Source organism: Dreissena polymorpha, chromosome 1 (genome assembly GCF_020536995.1).
Source record: "Dreissena polymorpha isolate Duluth1 chromosome 1, UMN_Dpol_1.0, whole genome shotgun sequence".
Lineage (NCBI taxonomy): Eukaryota > Metazoa > Mollusca > Bivalvia > Myida > Dreissenidae > Dreissena > Dreissena polymorpha.
The window spans coordinates 205,940,899-205,965,003 of NC_068355.1; the positions used below are offsets into that span (position 1 = coordinate 205,940,899).

At 34.8% G+C, this 24,105-nt stretch overlaps 1 protein-coding gene and 1 long non-coding RNA gene across 2 annotated transcripts in view; both read right to left on the reverse strand.

Moving 5' to 3' along the window:
* Positions 1 to 12,555, reverse strand: part of LOC127864746 (uncharacterized) — a 27,163-nt gene extending 14,608 nt beyond the window's left edge. The window contains exons 1-2 of the long non-coding RNA XR_008042266.1: positions 12,270 to 12,555; positions 11,647 to 11,704 (exon numbers count right to left, since the gene is read on the reverse strand). This is a non-coding gene — a long non-coding RNA (uncharacterized LOC127864746). The remainder of the gene's footprint in view (positions 1 to 11,646; positions 11,705 to 12,269) is intronic.
* Positions 12,556 to 13,397: 842 nt separating this feature from the next.
* Positions 13,398 to 20,176, reverse strand: LOC127866015 (uncharacterized). The gene is made up of 3 exons (XM_052406250.1): positions 19,845 to 20,176; positions 13,788 to 14,764; positions 13,398 to 13,429 (listed from the first exon to the last, which is right to left on the reverse strand). The coding sequence occupies exons 1-3, from the start codon at positions 20,174 to 20,176 to the stop codon at positions 13,398 to 13,400; spliced, it is 1,341 nt and encodes a 446-aa protein (XP_052262210.1).
* Positions 20,177 to 24,105: the final 3,929 nt, after the last annotated feature.

Sequence of the window (24,105 nt, forward strand, 5' to 3'; positions counted from 1 at the left end):
TAAGTTTTCGTTTAGTTATGATATTTGTGAGGAAACGGAAACATAATACTGAACATTAACCATGCTCTAATATAGCCATTATATGCATCTTTTGACGATTTTAAAACCTAAAAATTATAAAGCGTTGCAACGCGAAACGATTGAATAATTGGAGAGTTCTGTTTTTGTCGTTAATTTTGTGAAACTACGAAGATGCGTATAAGTATAAATACGTCGAGAATGTGTACTCGGCGGAATAGCTCAGTAGGCATAAGCGTTTATACTACAGGACTCTGCCAGGACTCCAGGGGTCATGGTTCGAACCCTGCTCCGGGCAATGTACATTTCCTTTTTTTTTTTTTCTTGATTTTTTACTGGAGCTTTTATGAGCAATGTTACATTTATCAATATAAGCATTTATGAATAAGTTAAAAAAAAATGCCAAAATCTGTGAAAAGGCCCCTTTAAAGGTGTAAAGAATCTAAACTTTTCTGCGATTAAAGTTTTATTTAACTGGATTAGTATAGGCCACATAACAGACGCTATTGTACTGATTTGTACTAAACAACATTTGTCATAATCAACAGTTTTAACATGCCGCAGTTTCCTTGGAAGTTGACCTTTGATTGGAGTTATGTATAAAAACATAACAAGGTATTTGTTGACAGTTTGTCCTGTCACAATTATATATTAGTTGAGCCAAAGTGTGATAAAGATCCCTTTTGGGGTGGCGATAAATACTATTTATATTGTTCAACAGTGGGAGACTGAGAAACATATGTTACAATTAATTTGTCTACTTTGCCTGCTTCTTCTTTATATATTTTCTTGCTAATCGTTTAAGTTTAGTTTTAGTTAAGTAGGTATATCAATTTACATTTTTTGATAGATATTTATTTGGATAGTAATAGTATGTTTTATTTGACTTGACATCATTGAACCGGTTATTCATTGATAAGATCGGGATCTCCACAGGTGTTTAATCTCGATTGTTAGGTGGGGAGAAGGGTCCGAATGATAATGTTGTCGTCGGCTTACGAATCACATTTCACAAGTTTTAGACAAATATGCATACGTTATAAACCTAATTTAAGTATTACATAGATAATAACTTATCTTTATTTGATGAACTACGTTTAAGGTATAAAACTATATTATCTATGTGTTGTGTGCCGCATACATACCATCTTGCTTTTTAAATTTGATCACAACGGTCCGAAGTCATAAACATTCATATGCATGGTTGCTAAAGCACAGTGTATACTAACTAACCTATGTTTATTGTTGTTTGCTAGGGTTATTATTATTATGTTTTATTTTTTTTTATTTTTTTTGGGAGGGGGGGGGGTGGGAGGGCTTTTATAGAAGATTTCAACTAGTCCTTCAATTAACGAAAAAAAAATATTGGTATAGGAAATATAAAAGAGTAATAGACAGCTTCATTCATGCTGTTCTATTATGGTGTTTTAACGCATATAATTATGTATGGTGGTGATGAAGCACATTGTATGCTACCGATGTTTATTGTTGTTTGATGATGATGATGTTAAGTTGGTGTTGCTGTTGTTGTATGTGATGATGATGAGGAGGAGGAGGGAAGAAGAAGAAGAAGAAGAAGAAGAGAAGAAGATGATGATATGATGATGATGGTGGTGGTGGTGGTAGTAGTGACGACGACGACGATGATGATGATTTTGATTATGATAATGAGATTTGAATTAAATTAATGCGCAAAGATTTTTCTTTTAGCGGCAAATGCAGATATCTGCGCTCGGCCGCTGTAAGGGTATGTAATATTTGCAATCTACATAGGAGTCAATAGCAGATACCAAGCACCATATGCTTATGAGAAACAAAAGCAAAATATTGGCAATCGCTGAAATCTCGAATATGACTTAATCATTTATTAAATGAAACCGGTAACTATTTTAAACGGTTATTATATTGCAACAACTTAGCGGTGTTTATCCAAAAGACCATTGTTATAATTACAGGGACGTCAATAGGCCAAACTATTCAGGAAATATGATTTGAGTCGTCAAGGATAGATTTTGAGATCAATGTACGTCCGATGAGATTTAAAGGGAGTTTGAGGCGTAGGGACAGATTCGTTCGAGTACGCGATCATTTGAGAACAAATTATGTTGAAGCTTTATCGGATTCCGGAAATTTGCGATCGGTACCGATTTTTCTGGTTCTTTTTATTGATTCTGATAAGTTAGCGGCCGGCCGGACATGAATATTAACTGACGAAAACTCTTCGCTACTTTCCGAAAATCTTCGACATGTTGCAAATATCCGTAATATTCCGCATTGTACTCACCAGAAATTGCAACTAGAAAGACTACAATAAATCAGTTAGCTACGGCTCGGGCGGGGATTTACCTTTTATCCCTGTAAGGGACCTAATGCCCCAGACTACCGGCTATTTTTTCCGGAATTCGAACTTGATACACTTGATATCCCTGAATTAAATATTTATATCCGCATTTTGATCTCTAGAGTGCTGACTGTTAGTATTGTATTTGACTGGAATGACTGTCGATTATGTGTTTTTAAGATTAAACAAGCTTACGAAAGAACTTTGTGTTTGCTTTTTTGTACGCTTTCTTTTTAAAAATGTATTGTCCGCCACGGACGCAACAATTGACCAAATGTACCAGATTGTGGTCTCTTTAAAGTGCTGCTTGTTTTACTGCCGTGATATCTTTAACAAACTACACATTATTGATCGTGGACGTTTTGTACTCTTATTGAATTTGTTTCCCCAAAATATGCTCTTCTATTAGTAGATGTTTAGGTGACGATGTTCTAATTATAGATCTTACACGGCCAAGAAACACTAGATAGGTCTTTGCAAAGAGAGCTGTTGGATATCGTGAATGCGTTCAATGTGGCCTGTTTATTTCAGAAAGCTATGTGCAATGTTTTATGGGGATTTCTATCAAATTGCCAATTGCAAAATTGATTTAATTCATTCGGATACAAGCGGGAAACTTCTTCATTAAAGTTCAATGGGCTTTTAAGAAGTTCGTTGAAAGGCCAAATTTGACGTTAAACAGCAACGCCGAAAAAAATTGCTACTCAGTCTTATTTATCACTTTTTTTGTAAGATTTACCAGTAGACGTTCTTCAGTGAAATTAAGCAAACACACAGTGCCGACAAATATGGAAGGGTATTTAGGTAAAAATTACATCCTTCTTTGTGACTGTGTCATGATTCTTGATGGTACTTTCAATTAATATGTAGACACCTTTTCATGCTTGATGACACTTACATCTTGCCTGATGTCCAATGTCTATTTACATTCTGCTTAATGGTATCATGCATGTGTACAGATGCAACATTCTTGTTCGTTAATTGCATGCTGCATATGTGTATGTTGGTTTGTGCAGAGAGACTTGTGCAATAGGCGCAGTGCATAATGAAATCAAATATTAATGCGTTTAATAAATTAACGCGATGGTAAGATGTGAGTTTCACCCAAGCACAAAGCAACATACTATCATGCATGATACAATGATGTCAATTGACAGTCATTCCGAAATGCTACGGAGGACTACGGAAATTTACGGCGTATAACGGAAATTTTATGTTATAGGAGAAGTTGCGCACCTTTGTAAGATATTTGCTACTGAACCGAAATTAACCGCGTGTTTGTAGACTTAACTTTTTTTGGGTAATGACTAACCATATTTTTGTACAGTAATTTACCTTCAATAACCAAAGAAAGTCTATGGATATATTTCAATATATGCTACTAATGCATGTATGCAGAGCTCCAGATAAGACGCTTAAAGTCGTAAAAAATTGAATTAAATTTAGTAAAAAAGTAGACTTAAATTCTGTGCGTACGGTTACACATTGGAAAAATAAAATAAGAATTCAAAATGTGTGATCATGCGTAAAAACTCAATATCAATGCATATAATGTAAACATTTTATCAATGAGTTCCCACTCGTCTAGGCCCTCATTACAATTATGAAATCAACAGCACTTTAACGTTATTATGAATAACAGACCATCTTTACAACAGTCGAAAAGCCGAACGTTTTCCATTATCTGGTCCTTTTATCGCAAAAAGTCTGCTGTAAACCGGCAATTGTCATTAGCTCTTCTTAGACTATAAACCTAAATGCGGATGTGCCAAAAATTATATTTACATGAAAAAAAAGAATTAATAATAGACTTTAAGGCTGGATTATTATAGAGTGTAAACCAAGATTTTGCTGAAAAAGTTATCTGGAACTTTGCATGTATGTTGAGAGGAAATCGATTACATAATTTCAAATTTACTAGAGTACTTTTATATTGCACCACATAAAATGCTTTAAAAACTATAATATTGAAGTGCACATATAAACTTTATTATAGATGGGTAGGTATTTCGTGTCAATCTCTTTCACATATGAAAGAGCTGTTGGTCATGCTGCTTTAAGTACATATAGATGCATGACACAATTAGATTAAGCAAAATAAAACACTAGGTATTTGCCAAGAGTCAAATATATACGAGCAGTAAGAGCGTAATCGTGCACAGCGAGACTTACTCTGTAGAATTGAAACTCTTATTGCTTTCTTTCGAAATAATTTCATGTGTCCGATCTAATATGCAATATGCCCGGTGTTTTTTTTGCGGATTAATGTTCCGTTTTAGATCCATAATTAACGAATGCCTCAATATTTTCAAAAATAACACCGGAATAATGTTCACCGACATTTTTCATACAGATTGGATATAAATATTATAGAGCTTAACAAAAAATACATTAAGCCCTGTTCTCCCGGCACACGTGCTGGACACACAGGTGGTTAGCGTGTGGCTATGATAATAATTAGTGAAAAATCTTTTTGAATGATAAATAATCATATTAAAACGAAAAATCAAATTTTCTATAAAAAAAAAAATCACTACCGTTTTATATAACAAGGTATCCAACTCGAAATCATCCGAAAACGGGGTGCATCGTTTTGAGCAGCCATTACTAAATTAATTTTGCAGCGATTTTCATGACCCGTCTTATTCAACGCAGAAATGAATTTCCTTTTAGGAAATGTATATATATTGTTATATTTCTACACATGCTGGGTCAAATTTTAAGAAATAAAGCTATACATAATTCGCTTGACCCAGTTGTTATCGATCAGACCGTATTTATGAATGAAATCTCCAGTTGTAAGACACAACTCCGCATTGGAGCAATGAAATCACCTTGTGTTTAAAATGTCAGTTGGTTGAAATGTATGTAAACAAAGGTTTGAAAATGCGCTGGACAGTTAGTTTTGATGCATAATTCTACGGCAAGCACGGTAAGAATGTTTTTTTTTCATACGTTTATTGAATTATGGTATCGAGGTTCGTGAACTTTGCAGGGAAAATGCCCATTTCCCCGTGAAGATTTCAGTCATGAATACTGTCTGATCGATCACAGCTGGGTCACGCGAGTTGTGTATCGTGTTATTTTAAAAGTTGACCCAGTATTTGTAAAAATATTGCAAGACATATACATTTCCAGAAAGGAAATTTATTTCTGCGTTGAATAAGACCAAGATCGTGAAAATCGCTGCAAAATTGATGAAGTAATGGCTGTTTAAAACGATGCATCCCGTTTTCGGATGATTTCGAGTTGGATACCTTGTTGAATATATATTTAACTTATTTTTTTAAGAAAAGTTGATTTTTCGTTATAATATGATTACTTATCATTCCAAAATATGTTTTCACTAACTAGTATTATAGCCACACGCTAACCACCTGTAGCTGGACACTTTTAAAAAACACTATACAAATTCAAGTACTTATGCATTTATTGATTGTAAACAATGACGGTTGAAATCCGTGCGTGGGAATTTTTCTGGTAACCAAGAGCGACGTCAACGTTCATGACAAACCTGTTTATATGACATTTATTTATTGATTTTTTCCAACTTGATTGAAAATTATGTTTTATGATATTTTAATACATGTAGATGATGAAGTAGTTGTTTTCTCAACGAGGAGTACAATAGTTGTACAGTACTAGACACGAGTACTTGTAACTTTCAGGTTTCTCTGTATACCACAGACATTATATAGTCATAAAATGATAAATATGTGTTTATAGAAATTGTAATTATAGCATGGTAAACAGACTAGAGAAATCTGAAAGTTTCACGCACAGGTCTGTGGCAATGGGGGTTTGGGCTACTTTATAAATATGAGGTCGATATGCAATGCACATCGGTAGATTACGTCTACTGTAATTATTTGGACTAGGGAAGGGCCACAATTCCAACACATCAGCCCCGTTATGTTCTGAATAAAATACATGTATAATTTCTTGAGTGCCAATTGCATCTTACAAATATCAAAAACATTCACGGCAGTCAATTCATTGTGTAAACTTACTGGTCTTCATGGCAATAATGAACGTATTTAGTTTAATGGAGATTATATAACGAAGGGAACTAATTCAGCTTATTCAGTTTACTAGTCAAAATGATTCGGATGTTTTCGCTTTTTTTCCGAAAAGTAATTTATTCAACATACGGAAAATAAACGCGCGCCACCTGATGTCATAATTTAGTAACTTGCATTCTGCTTACTGCCTGTTGCTAACTGCCGTTGTTAATGACGCTTAGTGGCAAAACCGATTATGACTGGTTTCAGGAATAATGAACACACAAACATTGGATAGTCACCAAGCATGTTGAAACAATCATCAAGTATAACCGATAGAGAACAAGCATGTTGGAACTGTCATGAAGCATGTTAGAATAAACATCACGCCATGTAAATATTATTCATGAATGATGTAATGTTGCAGCAATCATCAAGTATAAACGAATAGACAACAAGCATGTTGGAATTGTCATAAAGCAAATTAGAATAAGCATCGGTCATAATGTAAATATTCACCACGAATGATGTAACTTTTACCTAAATATCCTTCCATAGACATGTGTTGTTACTAAAATAGACATAGAGATTTGAGCATTGGGAGTGACCTAATCATACTGTGCTTTAGCAGTATTACGGAATACCGTTAGTGCCATCGTGGTTACACATTACAATCCAGAGGGCGAGAACGCGAGAACGCGATAGTACGATGGCGACAATGTGACAATACGATGATGACAGGGTGACAATACGATGGCGACAATGCGATAGTACGATGGCGACAATGCGAGAACGCGATAATACGATGACGACAATCAGACAGTGCGATGACGACAGTGCGACAATACGATGGCGACAGTGAGATAGTACGATGGCGACAATACTACAGTTCTATAGTGCGATAATACGATGACGACAGTGCGAAAATACGATGACGACAGTGCGACAATACGATGGCGATAGCCGACAGTGCGATAGTACGATGGTGCCAATGCGATAACGCGATAGTATGATGGCGGCAATTCGAAAATGCGATGGCGACAGTGCGACAATACGATGGCGACAATGCGATAGAACGATGGCGACATTGCGATGATACCACGGCGACAGTACGATATGACTATCGCATTGTCGCCCCCGTACTATCGCACTGCCGCCATTGTATTGTCGCACTGTCGCATTGTCGTCATCGTACTAGCGCGTTTTCGCAATCGTACGAACGCATTGTCGCCATCGTATTGTCGCACTGTCGTCATCGTACTTTCGCGTTCTCGCATTCTCGCCCTCTGGATTTTAATGAGTAACCACGGTGGCCCTAACGGTATTTTGTACAGTAAAGTGCGTAAAATCTGGTTTGGAATAACAATTTTTATGCCGAAAACCCGACTTTGTTTTATAAGTAGTAGTCTAAATATACAATGAGTTTTCCGAGCATTAAATAAACATATTAAAATAAAATTCATGTTCGTATCAGTTGAAGTTCTTGTTAATAGTAGAAGCAAAAAACACAATAAAACGCTGATTGGGCTTACTAATTTGAGGCAAGAAAAAACACATCGCGCTATTATATATAACATATAACGCGCATCCGCAAAGTTCGAGCGCCCGTCTCGGTGCCGTCGTTTCCGGTGGAAAGTTTCGCACAGGAGCTACCGAGTTAGGATATGAGACCACGAATCATGGCTTGACTTTATATATCAGTCAGCGTAGTACCTGACCAGACTGCGCGGTTGGACAAGCTAGGATGGACCAACTTCGGCCCGCATATGACATAAGACCCATTTTCGCATGACGCGGGTCATCTGACCTTTATAATGTGTATATAGCTTTGAATGGAATTTGCACATAGTTTTTTGGCATGGACTTATTGTTATGTTAATGTGTTGCACGCTTTCAAAAGCAGAGGGCATATATAAGATCAATTATACTACGGAGTTCATTTTCTGTTGCAAAATGAAATGCAATAAAGATTGTTACTCAGCGGTGTGTACAGTATGACAGCGTTGTCTGTCTGCGATGCATTATACTGGTTCTAAGCTGGCATACTCACCAATTGGACTCAACCATCTGCTCGAACAAGAAATGATAAGTTCTACTAGCATAAACCTTTAATTGTAACTCATTTTAAAAATATTCATGTTATTTATATTATTCAATTTATTATTCAAAATTATAATTATTATTTCCTTTATGTTGTTTCGCATAAGAACTTATTCGGCTTACGAAATGAAAAATCCCCTTGGAAAAAAATCCCATGGGGAAAAAATCCCATGGGATTTTAAAAATCCCATGGGATTTAAAAATCCCATGGATTTTTTGTTTTTTTTTTAAACACGACTAAACGCATTAAAATATCGTAGTTGTTCATCATTTCATAAAATATGATGTGTTTCTGAAAGTTCATGAATAAAATCTCTCAAAATAAGAAAAAAATCCCATGGGATTTTTTTTCTCCCATTTTAAAATGGGATTTTTTTATACTAAATATTTTTTATATCTAATGGCATAAAACCAATATACAGTCCTTAAATAACGTTTAAATACTTGCAAACGCAAATAAAACACGTTTTTTAAAATGTTCAAAATCCATGGGATTTTTCTCCCATTTGCAAATTATGGGAGAAAAAAAATCCCATGGGAGAAAAAAATCCCATGGGAAAATCGAAAATCCCATGGGAAAATGCAAAAATCCCATGGAACCCCAACTTGCTTATAAATTTCATAGTGAAGAAAACGCGTTTTTTTGAGTGAAAATAACCAATTATTAATCAACGATAAGACTTTTATCGCATACTATGTCTCAAAGTAGCAAATCTTTAAGAAAAAGGGTACTTAAGTTTGCGAAATTTCGGTTTCGCAAAGTTTTTCCGGTGGCCGTTTTATATAAGGTATAAAATACGTTCAGGAATGTGTACTCGGCGGAATAGCTCAGTAGGCTAAGCGTTTTTTACTTCAGGACTCTGGCAGGACTTCCAGGGGTCACTGGTTCGAAACCTGCTCCGGGCAATGTTCTTTTCCTTTTTTTTAAATTTTTTTTCTTGATTTTTTACTGGAGCTTTTACGATCCAATGTTTACATTTATCAATATAAAGCATTTAATGAATAAGTTAAAAAAATGCCAAAATCTGTGAAAAGGCCCCTTTAAACCATTTTCGTATTAAAACATTAAAAGTGTTGGCTAATGCTTTAATAACCTGTAAATTCATAATAATTATTCTTACTTAACTTTCAGTGTAATTTTATAAGCCAAATTGCCGGCTCATCAATATTAGAAGCTTTCTTCGCAGATTAGCATGTGAAATCCACATAAGCAAATCAGGGAGGACACTTCTGACGATACTGGATTTTTCACAAAAGAATATACTTATTTTCAACAAAAACATACCTTTAAAGAGGTAATTATTGTCCCTAAGTAGCCTGTGCAGACTGCACAGGATAATCTGGGACTACAATCTAAGCATATGCATTAAGCCCTATTTTTCCACAGCGTGGCTCATTGATGTTTTTAGCCAGTTTTTTCCTGCATAACAACAAAAAAGATTGGAAAATCATCTTGTTAAAAATAATAAATTGTTTTATTGTACTCATAATCATAATCCGTTTACTTTTACAATTCTTTCACAGAGGTTTTACTGTTAATACAAGTTTCAACAAGTAAATTTGTTGAATTGATATCCCCGCTAATATGCTTCTGGACACAAAAGTGTTATATTTGACACTCAAAAAAGCCATTTTTCCAAGATACAAAGGGCCATAACTCCATTATTAACAGATGGTGTACAATGCCATTTGGCGTGCATCATTCTCTTATCCTTATATATACTCATACCAAGTTTCTATGCAATCCGCTAAAGCACTTCCAAGATATGGCTCCGGACGAATGGACGGACGGAAAGACAGACGGACGGACAACGCCAAAACAATATCCTTCACCTATGACGGGGGATAATAATAAATGGGAGGCAACAACTTCATATTAATGTATTCCCCAAAGTTACAAAACACACACACCATTTTTACCAAGCCTTTACAGGTCTTTGGTGTTAAACTCTCATCAGTTAATAACAGAGTTATGGCCCTTTGTATATTGAAAAATGCTTTTTGTGTGTCCAAAGCCATATCTTTGAAGTGCTTTGGCGGATTTTATTGAAACATGAAATTAGTATATATATATGGATAAGAGGATGATGCATGCCAAATGGCATTGTACACCATCTGTTATTAACGGAGTAATGGCCCTTTGTATCTTGAAACAATGTTGTTTTGAGGTCAAATATATACTTTTGTGTCCAGAAGCATATTGGCGTGGGCTATCAATCCAACGAATTTGCTTGTTTTAATTATTTTCCCATACGAATTTTCCCTTATAATTTTTTTTCTCTACACATTTCAATACTCGTTAACTCCATGAAACAAAACGCATTTATTCCGTGTAACCAACAAGAACGCATAATATACCGTGCAAAAATGGTGGTTTTATGTAAATCATGCTCCTTTGTGACGGGGCCTGTTTTGACAAAAAAAACACTGTAAACACAATAAAAAATTAAACACTACCTCACAAACAGACTCTATACGGCATTAGATGGAATAGATTCCAATCAAGTAGGCTTAATTAAATATCTCACAGCTTTTTAAAACTCAAGGCCTGCATGGGGATGACAGAAATTATTGCGGTGTTGTGTTTCTGAGGTGTCTGTATCGGTAAGTTGGAAAGCATCGAGCTGGAGAAGGGTTTGAGTTATTGATCATCAAGTAAAATAATTTGTACTGAAAATACGATAATATACACAAGAATAGACGCCATTTTACCTTCTGTGAAATCATATCATATCATTCTCGTCCACTTCACTTATTTATACACTGCACAAACATTATTATTCATGGGACATTATTTTTTATTGATTTTGAGGGTAGAACGATCGACAAATTAAATACAAAAACACTGGAAAAAAATTGACACAAATTCCATATTTATTGTTTCCAAACTGAGAAAGTCAAGCATTAACTACCACGTCCATGAAAGTCTTTTTTAACCACGAAATAACATGCGGACGAATATATGATTTTACAAAAAACAGACAATTTAAATTAATATTTTACCTGATGTAAATTCAAACCATTCTTTTCCACCTCATCTTATAAACAGGAAATACACAAGCAGGGCTTTTCCTTGAGTATTAATGGGTCTTTTAAACGGACTTTTAGCACGAAACAAATTCAAAATCCCAAAATTGCATTTTCCCAAAGTGGCCAAGAAAAGGCCTGACAAAGCGTCTCTTTTACCTTCTGCGTCATGCTTGTCCCCCACATCCTCAGCATTGTTGTCCCGACTCAGCAGCAACTGGAGCAGTAGAATAGCTTGATGTATTTCTTGTATGTATATTTAGGACTCACACACATTATATAAATGTAATAAAAATCAATAAGACATGTTCAAATTCATAAACTATGGCAAATTAATAAATCTCACATCAAGTGTAACCTTTCTGTAAACATTGCGTAAATATCAATATATACGCCTCTAAAGATTACTTAAACAATATACATTTCTTACATGGCATCATGGTGTTTATAGAAATGAAAGTCTAAAATTAGCCACAGTTGCTATATATATGTGCATATATATAGAAATATTAAATTTTCAGTTGAAATGTTTACAAGAACTAAATTTTAGGACCATAATGATACAAACGTTATAACAACATAACATAATATGCATAAGATCTTATGTTCAAACAAAAACACTCACATTGTATAATCAGATAACAATATGTGCACATAAGTTATTTGTATCTTTAACTACACACACAATGTTGTATTGTAACATCACACACTACTATGTTCGTATGCTAAACAACACATGGTCATTGAAATACTAATCACTAATTACAACAACTAATACATACATGTACACACTATTCCACTCTGATCACCAGGATGTTGTCCCCCCACTGTCCCACAATGATGGATGATGTAGTGCTGCTGTAGCAGACTGACGCTGGGTGCCTCACTTCATCCTTCTGAGTAGCCAGCGTAGCCAGCTTACTCTCTCCCTCCCAGCCCACCTGTAGTACAGTGTTGGACCAGGCTCCACAGACCAGCACCTGGCCTGCAGGGGTCACATGTAGACCTTCTGGCCACTCTAGTACTGGGTCTGTCAATGTAGCCAGGGGTGTGCCATCCCTGGCCAGGGTGAGAAGCTTGTGCTGGTAGAAGCTTGTGATGTACAGCTTGTCCCCTGTGGGACTCACAGCACACTTCTCTACTGCAAAACAGAGTAACATCAAGATATTGAATTACTGTAAATGTTAAATAATCTTATTAAACATACTGCAGTGATATTGTATTACGCATATGTTGCTATAAATAGGCCTTTACACATCTAAAATATATGCATACATTCCAATAATGTAATAGTTTAGTATGACATTAAACTTCAGTTGCAGTATTACGTAGAAATTTGACAAGTTGAAATGAGACTGGTGAGTTAGAAATGAAGTGTAGCACAATTACACATAAGGAAACAATTGCACAGTTCAATCAACATGTTTATGTTACTATGTGCAGCATGAATAGATTTTCCACACATGTATACATGTGATAACTATGTACTGAAATTAGTGAAATTGACCAAAGCAGACATAATTCATGTGCCATGTTACAACGTTATTTGTGTTTTTCAAGTGTTTATAACAAACAAAAATATTCAAAACAACAGTTATTGACACTTTTCTAGTTAGTTAGTTACCAAACCAATTTCAACAGCAAAATGTTAAAATGAACAAAGATCTACTACTATAATTGCAATGAAATTAATACATACATTTGAACACTTCATAAAAGAATACAACCACAAGAGTACCTTTGTTATATGGTGTTATGAAATTATTCAATTAATCAAACATATTGTACATGTACAATCATTAAACAACCACAAAATTAAGACCAGGTCAGAAAGTGTCTCTTTCCCAGGAACTCAGTTTCTATTTATAGACATGTCATGTAGTGACAGTCAAAGTACTTCATTACTCATGTTATAAATCAATATTTCTGAACCTTGTTTTAGCTACAATGTACAGTAGTATTCAAGGGCACATATGAATTATAGAACAAATATTTTATAATACATCAGCAGGTTTTCTGCTATGACATCTGAATTTTATTTTATTTTCATCTCACAAAGTATATAACTATAATTTATATGATTTTTTTTCAAAATAACAAGATAAAGGCCTGATGGGTCAAGATCTGTTGATTAAAAAATAAATCCTAATTCGGTTCATTTATTGAATAAAAATTCCCAAATTTGTCATTGTATGAATTTAAAATAACACAATTTGACTAGACTCCTTTTCCCACAATGGCTAGACAAATCCCTGTACATAATACAAATGTTATCAGGATGGATTCACCATGATTCTTACGTGTATAATCCAAATCTTCATAGAGTCTGCAGATCAGTTTGCTACTCAGTGTGTATTTGTACAGTTCTTTTCCAGAGGTGACAAAAAGGTCTCCTTGGTGATGGGCAATACCTGTACATTTATGTTGTAACTGAAACTTCCTGCCAGGAACAAGCTTTCCCTGGTTAACAGTGATAAACTGGACCTCATGTATGTTGCTAATATTCACAGCCACAGCAACCTCACTGGGTGTGATCAAACATATGGCCTGTGGATAAGCATTCACATCCCAGTGACTCACCACCTGGTACTGCTGGCTCAGAAGCTTGACTCTCTTATTATCGTTGTCTGCAACCAGGACCTGCCCATCTGGGAGAGCACATATAGCTTGGATCCAGCATGTGTTTGAATCACTTGTTATTCTCACATTGTGCTCAGACTTCCCCTGGGCCTTAAACACCTTGACAGACTTTCCAAGCAGAGTCAATGCCTGCTGTATGATATGTTTACATTTTATGCTGGCTATAAGGCAGAGCTCCTTATTATCTCCAATTTTATGAACGATTTCAAGTAATTGTAACAAGTCACTGTGAAGACTGGTGCATTTATGAATGGAACTTGTAACTGACCCTTTTATGCTTATGACTTCAACTTTCATCTCGTTTAGTTCCTTCACAGTAATATTATCAAATTCATTCAAGATAGAAAGTACACTTCTACACATGTCTTCTTTTATATATTGCTTACTTTTCCCCGATGTGCCCAAATACTTATTTCCCCACTTATCTATATCAGCATTTAAATTGCCACACACTTGTTCTATTAAGACTGCTTCATGTTCATTGTATGTTTTCTGCAATGACTCAACGCTGGCCTCCTGACTGATCTGAAGACTTTTTATTTCTCCCAAGACAGTTTCCAGCTCCACTAACAGGCCCTGTAGGTCTGTGGGCTGCTTGTTGGTCAGCTCATTAATTGGAGTCACTTTACTGCACTGGCTGAAATGACCAAATAATACAATGCAATGAACATACCTAAGAATAGTAAGCGATATTATGTAATACTTCAAACACGTATACAATTTAAAATAAAACAAACATAAAAAAGAACTCTTTTCTTAGGTTTTATATGGGAGTATGCAGATTTGCGCTTTTCCCTGTCCTTCCATCCATGTGACTTTTCAGTCGTATATAACTCAACACGTATTCCTGCAACTTAACAAGTACAGTAAACAGGCATGTGAGCTTGTGCAACTCTAAATTTTGATTCTGTTTTTTTCATTATGATTGTAGTAATAATTTAATCATTATAAAAAATAAATTTTAAAATGTGTGTCTAGTGAACATTAAACAGTATTGCTACTAGAGGACTGACACTTTGCATAAATAGTTATCATCGTGTAATTTTGACCACCTGCAAATTTTGGTATATCTTTTTCAACATACCCAGAGATATGGCCACTGTTTAGTAAATAAATCACATATAAAATTGTGTTGTGAGTTACTCAAAGAGTACAGCTGATAGTGGGATGAAATATTAAAAATGTATTACCCACCATGTGAAATTTCTTCTTACATAAGAAGAGTTATGTCCCTTTAACCAAACACTCATATTTCTTTCAATAGTGAGAACCATACCTCAAAAAGGATTTTTGATAGAGGTATACGTCTACAGTAACATATTAATCGTCAGGTACACTCTTGCAACTCCATATTTTTGTTCACATTTTTGTTATATTTGTGCAGTTAAGGAACAAATTGGATTGTAGAGGTATCCATGTACTAAGAACACATTTTTAGTTGTTAACATTATTTTCACTTTTAATATTGTAAACCTTGACCACACTATAAATAATAACACATGCAAGAAAAGATCATTGATGCTCTCCCACCCCACACAAAGCAGGCATGACTTATAATTAATATCTATTTTCAAACATTTTTAAATAAGCAAGCAACGAAAATCAATATATTGTTCACAAACAACTGTCATAAGTGGATTCAAATTCATTGACTGAAAGATTTTATAATGGCAGTAGAATCTACTGTAATATATATAGAGAATATTATGTGAGTTTTGGATAAAGATCAAGTTTATCATGCAAGGCTTAGAACCATGGTAGCGCGAGACTTGCCGGGTGCTACCATGGTTCGAGTCGAGCATGATAAACTTGATCTTTATCCAAAACACACATACAATTTTTTGTATCCTATTATGTCCTCCCTTTTTCCATTAATAATTATAAAATATCGCATTTTTTACTGTTTTATCTTCCCGTAGTTGACAAAAACATATTCTCCAATTTGTTGATAAAAACACAAATCTGATAAAAAAAAGTGATTATATAAAGCTAAAGTTTATATGATCATTATTATACTATCGATTTTCATCTGGTAATAGGGTAAATGTAGCATGTCCAATATTCCTGCAGTGTTTTATCATAATCTGCTTCAACAATTGTTATAATGGGTAATACAGGTACTGAAACTGACAACTACACCTTTATAATTTCATGATATAAGCGTATGTGACCTTTGACCTATGGACCTTCACATGGATTTACATCTTAATCTTCCTCGATGTAAACATAAAACATGTTGCATGGATGTAAGTCAAAGCATTCACTATAGAAATCATGTGGAAACAATTGGTCTACGGACCAACTGATAAAGGACAGATGCAAAGCAAAATTTCCCGCAAATCATTCTTACAGGAAGTCCTCTATTTCTCAATAAAGTCTTAGTATAAACAATCTTAGACTAGCTTGTTGTTGTCACACGATCTATTCGTGGAAAAGAAAAGACGCCATTGTAAAATGTTTAAAAGGAGGCTCCAAGAGAAAGGTCTATTGTTTATTATATGTGATATTGAAATGTCATAAAGTAGCAAGCCTAGAGTCAATGATTTTTTTAAAATATTGGGCTATATGTGTAATATTTTCACTTAATTTTATCCTACACAAAATAAGAAAAACAGCAATTTTTAAAAATTGCTTTTTTCTCATTATTTGAAAAATAAATAGTTAAATGGCAGCAAAGCAAGAGCCAATCGCTGTTTATGAGCTATTTAGATATTAACATGTTAATTTCCCAATGTTAATGAATTCCAACTCACAAAACACGTTCATGATTATATAACACATATTTTTTTACAGTATAGTGTACTTAATATTGAACAGAGTGGATTGCACATTTTCAACAAATATACACAGACCAATGTCTAAAGTAAAAATACTCAAATAAAACAAGGGCTGTTTGTACAACATGCATGCCCCCCATATGGGCTGTCAGTTGTAGAGGCAGCCATTGTGTGCATACGTTTTGTGTCACTGTGACCTTGACCTTTGACCTATTGACCTGAAAATCAATAGGGGTCATCTGCCAATCATGATCAATGTACCTGTGAAGTTTCATGATCCGAGGCCTAATTATTCTTGAGTTAACCAGGAAACCATTTTACTGTTCATGTCACTGTGACCTTGACCTTTGACCAAGTGACCATCCTATGAAGTTTCATGATCCTAGGTCTAAGCATTATTGAGTTATCATCCGGAAACCATTTTACTATTTCGATTTACTGTGACCTTGACCTTTGAACTAGTGACCTGAAAATTGATAGGGGTCATCTGCCAGTCATAATCAATGTACCTATGAAGTTGTATGATCCTAGGCGTGAGCATTCTTGAGTTTTTATCTGGAAACAATTTTACTATTTCGTGTCACTGTGACCTTGACCTTTGACATAGTGACCTGAAAATCAATAGGGTCATCTGCGTGTCATGATCAATGTACCTATAAAGTTTCATGATCCTAGGCCTAAGCATTCTTGTGTTATCATCCAGAAACCATTTTACTATTTCGATTTACTGTGACCTTGACCTTTGAACTAGTGACCTGAAAATTGATAGGGGTCATCTGCCAGTCATGATCAATGTACCTATGAAGTTGTATGATCCTATGCGTAAGCATTCTTGAGTTTTTATCTGGAAACAATTTTACTATTTCGTGTCACTGTGACCTTGACCTTTGACATAGTGACCTGAAAATCAATAGGGTCATCTGCGTGTAATGATCAATTTACCTATAAAGTTTCATGATCCTAGGCCTAAGCATTCTTGAGTTATCATCCAGAAACCATTTTAATATTTTGAATCACTGTGACCTTGACCTTTGACCTAGTGACTTGAAAATCAATAGGGGACATCTGTCAGTCACGATCAATGTACCTATGAAGTTTCATGATCCTAGGCCTAAGCGTTCTTGAGTTATCATCCAGACACCATCTGGTGGACGAACGGACGGATCGACAGACCGACCGACATTTGCAAAACAATATACCTCCTCTCTTCGAAGGGGGGCATAAAAAATTTTTTTTCAAGAAACAAAGGGCCATAAATCTGTTATTAACAGATGTTGTACTATGCCATTTGGGGCACAGCATTCTCTTAACCATATATATACTCATACCAAATTTTTATAAAGTCCGCCAAAGAACTTCAAAGATATGGCTCTGGACACAAAAGTGCCGTATGGACGGAAGGGCGGACGGAAACACAGTCCGACAGACAAAGGCAAAACAATATCCATCCGCCTATGGCGGGGGATAATAATTCTTGTTCACCTGAATAATGTCTTGTGTAAAAGGCTTGTGAGTGATTGCCTATGCTGTGTGACTGGCTTTACAGTGATTATAGAGATCATTATTTGTTTACTGTAAATCCATTTTAAAATAACTCCAAGCTAAAGGACCTCCCGTATATGATCATTAGATTCTTATATTAAGTTATGTAATGTTTGAATTTAAACGCACTTTCAAACCTATTGTTTTTCTAATGCATTGTTATTAAGGCCACAGGCTAATGCCATCACAAAAAATATAAATCTCCCTTAAATAAGAACTCCTTATCATTGTGTTTTGACCAATAAACAGCAGTAAACATAAATTTATTGAAGAGTGTAACACATGCTTCACAAGTAAATGCTATGTATATATATATATATATAGAGAGAGAGGGCCATTTTTCACCGCAGAAGAATGATTTAAACAAGACTATTGCCAAGCAATATATGTACCCTACCGGCTCCACCATTGTTAAAAATTCAACCATTGTCATAGTTTTTTATTTGTTGCCATAGCAACCATAATTTTTGAATTAGGAACAATATGAAATGACGTGCATAATTTCCATATTGCCATCTATCCATGTTTCAAGTTTCATGAAACAACGACCGACCGACCGACCTACCGACCGACCGACATGAGCAAAGCAATATACCCCCTCTTCTTCGAAGGGGGGCATAAAAATATGAAGAACTTGTAAAGTTATCGCAGGATCCAGAAAACAACCATTTTCAGCAGTATTTCTAGTCTACTTGTTGCCATAGCAACCAGAATTTTTACATAGGAAGAAAATGAAATGACGTGCATAATGTCCATATTGCCATCTATCTATGTTTAAGTTTCATGAAAAAATATGAAGAACTTTTTTAAGTTATCGCAGGATCCAGAACAAGACAGACAGACAGACAGACAGACTCACAGAGCGCAAACCATAGGTCCCCTCCGGTGAAACTGGTAGGGGACAATAAACTTACCAGATATTAAAAACTGAAATCAAACCCATGACTCATATGGATTCAGAGAAGATCTCAAAAGTTATTTACTATATACGTCTATTAATCTTTTGATCCTTGGGCGTGGCAATTTTTTACCTCTAAGGGGTAATTTCAAGAAACTTGGTGGAAGATCAAATCTTTTTCAGCTTACTATCCAAAGAAAAACAACACCAGCAAGATAATCAATATTGTTCCCATGCATCAATTTCCATGTGCAACAACACCCGCATGTGGTCAAGAAGTGTCATAACATCATGATTAAATTTGCAACCTGGTAGCAAAGGATCTCAAGCAGTAATGTGCAAATTTCAAATTAACTTCATAAGTCTTTACCAAAATTTAGAATAGAGGTGACGTTTTAAAATAACATAGTATTTCATACTTTTCACAAAAATTTCAGGAAACAAATGTGTTTGTTAAAATACCATAAATCAAAATATACGGCAAAGTATTTCAGAAATACCTGTGATTATTGAAGGCACACTTTGTGCAGCACAGATGACTGTGGTCATCACATAACATTTCAATTTTGTCGTCCTTATGCGCTTCACACTTTAACAGAAATTCCTCCACCAGTTTTGAAACTGGCCATTCTTTCATGTCATTCCTTCCATATGCTGAATGTTTTTTAAACCACTTATCATGCAACTGAATACATTTCCCACAATACAGTTTCAAACATGTTTTGCAGTAAAAATCTGCATTAAATTTTGCTTGCTCTTTGCATGACAAACAAATAAAATCCTTAACCTCATCAGAGCCTTTGGCATGAGAAGACATAGACAAGTCCGCCATTTTGATAATTGACATTTTAAGAAAACAAAACGTTCAGGAAAATTCTTAATTTCACAGTATCTCTGTGGATACAAATAAGTAGTTCAGAAAAGACATTTAAATCTTTTATTAAAAAGTCAAGCAATCACAAAATATGTACTGAACAAAAATCCAGTTAAACCTAAAATGGTTAAGCCATCAAGTATTTTGAACTGAACAGAAAACAAATACATGTGTAGACTGTCAAATGACAATCAATTGTAAGCAGTAAACAGTGTAAACTGTAATGGGACTATTGGGTCACGTGGGTATTGAATATATTACATTTCCAATTGTGGCAAAGAAGATAACGAATTGGAAATTAGATCGTGTTTAACAGATAGATAGGCCAGACTAAATGCAGTGAGTTTGAATGCATATTGATAAATGGACAGAAATTGAACAATGTATAAGGCATGTAGTTAGTGAAGGCGAACATCACAAATATTGTTCAATATTTTCTAACATTAGCAGGTTCTCTAGATTTTGTGTGCAAACTAATATTATGATATCAGATCATGTGACCTTGCCCTTAAACTGTGTATGTTTATTACTTTCCACCAAAGAAATCACTAAACCTTGTGACACTGACCTTTGACATGTTGACCTAAACATTAACAAGTGCATTCAAGTTTTCACTAATAACCAACATACCAATTTGCAAGATTGTACACCAATGCATTCACCAGATATAAGCAGAACAAAAATAGTCTACATACCCACCTACAGACCAACCCATGATGGGCACGTGCACAGCATTAATATATACAAACCAATTATTTGAAGGGAAACTTAAGCTCCATTGGTCATTTTCGGCTCGGGTACTACTAAAATTTACCCCGGAGCTCCTTAGTATACTTAAATGTACCCCGGGTACCGAAACTATAGTGAAACGTAACCTAACGCTAAATTGGTCTTTTGCCGTCTTTTTTTCAAATAAATATATTCATATTTATGTCAATATTCTGTAAAATGACCTTTATATTATTGAAACTCCTGCTAAACAAACATTTTGACGACATTGGATTTTAGACGGGAATGCATCTCGGGTACAGTCTCAATTGACCGGATACGTGTTAGTATATTTTCGGTACGCGGGGTACATTTAAGTATTATCAAGAGTACCCAGGGTACATGTTAGTAGTACCCGAGCTGACAATGACAAATCAAGCGAAACGTAAATACATATATAGGAACTTAACAACATTGATTTTAAAAGTTTTGTAAGTTTTAAATTTAAATTAAAGTAATTCAAGAATGCCAATATCAAAACTACTATTTCACACAAATCTGACATGCAAAGTGCACAAAAAGTAATAAAAATAATATGTTGATAAATTTCCAATGCTTATTGGAATGGGTTTAATAAACCATGCATTGGCTAATTTGCTTAAATATCATATTGACAATTATTCAGTTTAAAGGATACATAATACAAATTAATTGTTTTGGATATTTGAGCATGTCTATTTCACACAAAGGAATTTTCTTTAAGGAGTATCTCATTTGCTGAGCTATTTAAAATTTTGTGAGGAATATCGATAAGTTTTAAGATAAAACATCATAGAAACTTGTTCAACCAAAGAACATTATTTTGTTTTCCATAAAGCTGTTTAAATTGTTTAAGAACTAAAGGATTACAGTAGCTTAAAGGGGTATAACAGCAATATTTTCCACTTACCATAAAAATTATTTAAGCAATACATATTCTCTATTTTCAAGCAGACATTCATAAAGGAACATTGTTATATTTATTTATTTTTTTTAACAAGAGGGCAAAGAATGGCATTGATCACTCACCTGTGTAATGGGGCATGGCCAAATTTTACCCCAGGGGCATGTGTTGAACAGTTTTTTATCGAGGACCAAAAAAAACAAGATGCGTTTGTGACTCACAATGTCCCCCTATATGACGTTTGACCTTGAAGGATGACCTTGACCTTGTGAAGGATGACCTTGACCTTTCACCACTCAAAATGTGCAGCTCCATGAGATACACATGCATGCCAAATATCAAGTTGCTATCTTCAATATTGCAAAAGTATTCATAAAATAAGTGATTTGGGCCACATATATTTGACCTCTGACCTCGAAGGATGACCTTGACCTTTCACCACTCAAAATGTGCAGCTCCATGAGATGCACATGCATGCCAAATATCAAGTTGCTATCTTCAATATTGCAAAAGTATTTATAAAATAAGTGATTTGGGCCACATATATTTGACCTCTGACCTTGAAGGATGACCTTGACCTTGACCTTTCACCACTCAAAATGTGCAGCTCCATGAGATACACATGCATGCCAAATATCAAGTTGCTATCTTCAATATTGCAAAAGTATTCATAAAATGAGCGATTTTGGCCACTTATATTTTACCTCTGACCTTAAAAGATGACCTTGACCCTTCACCACTCAAAATGTGCAGCTCCATGAGATACACATGCATGCCAAATATCAAGTTGCTATATTCAATATAGCAAAAGTTGTTGCAAAATGTTAAAGTTGGCGCAAACAGACCAACCAACAGACCAACAGACCAACCAACCAATCAACCAACAGACAGGGCAAAAACAATATGTCCCCCACTACTATAGTGGGGGACATAAAAATGATTGAATCAAACTAAGTACAGGACAACTATATGATGTTACATGCCAAATATTACACCTCTCACTTGGCTTGTAGAGAGGATTTTAAACATAATTCAACTACATGTATGTAGGTCTATATCAATTATGCGACAATGAGGCATTTCCACTTCAGAAACCTGGGGAAAATATCTAGAACAGTCTTTTTAGTGGAACACATTTGGATTTTACATATGAAATATCAACGCTGTAGACATTGTGGTTTAACAGAAAAAGTTATTATGCTAAATAAATCCATACAAAAAAACTGATTCTTAGGGAATGGTCACATTTTTTTACCAAGGGCTCCATTGAACATAAAGCCTTTATTTTCAATTTTCTAAGTATAAAAAAGGCACATAATTCTGTCAAAATGCAAGCCAGCGTTATCTAACTTTGCCTGCCAAGTCCCCTCATGATAATAAATAAGTGTACCAAGTTTGAATGCAATAGCATTGATACTTTATGAGAAAAGACAAAACTTAACCGGACGCCGACGCCAAGGTGATGACAATAGCTCATTTTCTTTCAAAAAATAGATGAGCTAAAAAGCAAAATAACCTAGGGCGAATCTAGTTGAGAGCTTAACAACCTGATACCCATGTGACAACAAACTACTCGAAACATACTCATTTTGGTTTAATGATCAAGTATGTTTAAATATATAAAATGTAGATTTTAAATACACTCAATGATTTATTTATACAAAATCAATAATTATTGCATGTATACACTCTTGATTTCTATAAACACGACACAATATGAGAAAACTCCCTGAGAAAATATAAAGGTTACAAATATTCAAATAAATTATGTCTTTCTATAAAGAGAGTGTTAAGTTTTATTTCAATTAACGGCATGACCATTCTTTCTTATATTTAAGTATGCATGGTTGGAAAGATGATGTCATAATCGTTTGTAAAAACACCATTTCAAATCCTGTATGTGTTTTAACTCAAAATATTTATCTTTTGGTCATATTCTGTCTTTTATAGGGTAAACTCATTATAAATGTAGCCTCATGTCAGTGTAGGTCATGTCAATTGTTATTGGACCCCAGAAAATGGCTTATTTATATTATTTTTTTCTCGACCCCTTAAATGTCTACGTTGGATGTGATTTCTCAGTCTTTGGGAATATGTGAGCCTGTCGGTCCAAAAGGTGAATTTCTTGTCAGCCAAGGTTTAGCGATCATCAGTTTGCATCATATACTATTTTTCTGCAATAGATGATCAACTGCTCCAATTGAGCTGACAATTGTTTGTTTGTTGGGTTTGAAAG

Excerpts from the sequence above, each read along its gene's own strand:
- LOC127866015 (XM_052406250.1), bottom strand. The coding sequence starts at position 20,176 with ATGGCGGACTTGTCTATGTCTTCTCATGCCAAAGGCTCTGATGAGGTT. Across the intron at positions 14,765-19,844 it reads TGTGCCTTCAATAATCACAG|CCAGTGCAGTAAAGTGACTC; the intron begins GTATTTCTGAAA and ends TGGTCATTTCAG. Across the intron at positions 13,430-13,787 it reads TGAAGATTTGGATTATACAC|CTAAAACAAGGTTCAGAAAT; the intron begins GTAAGAATCATG and ends TGTACATTGTAG.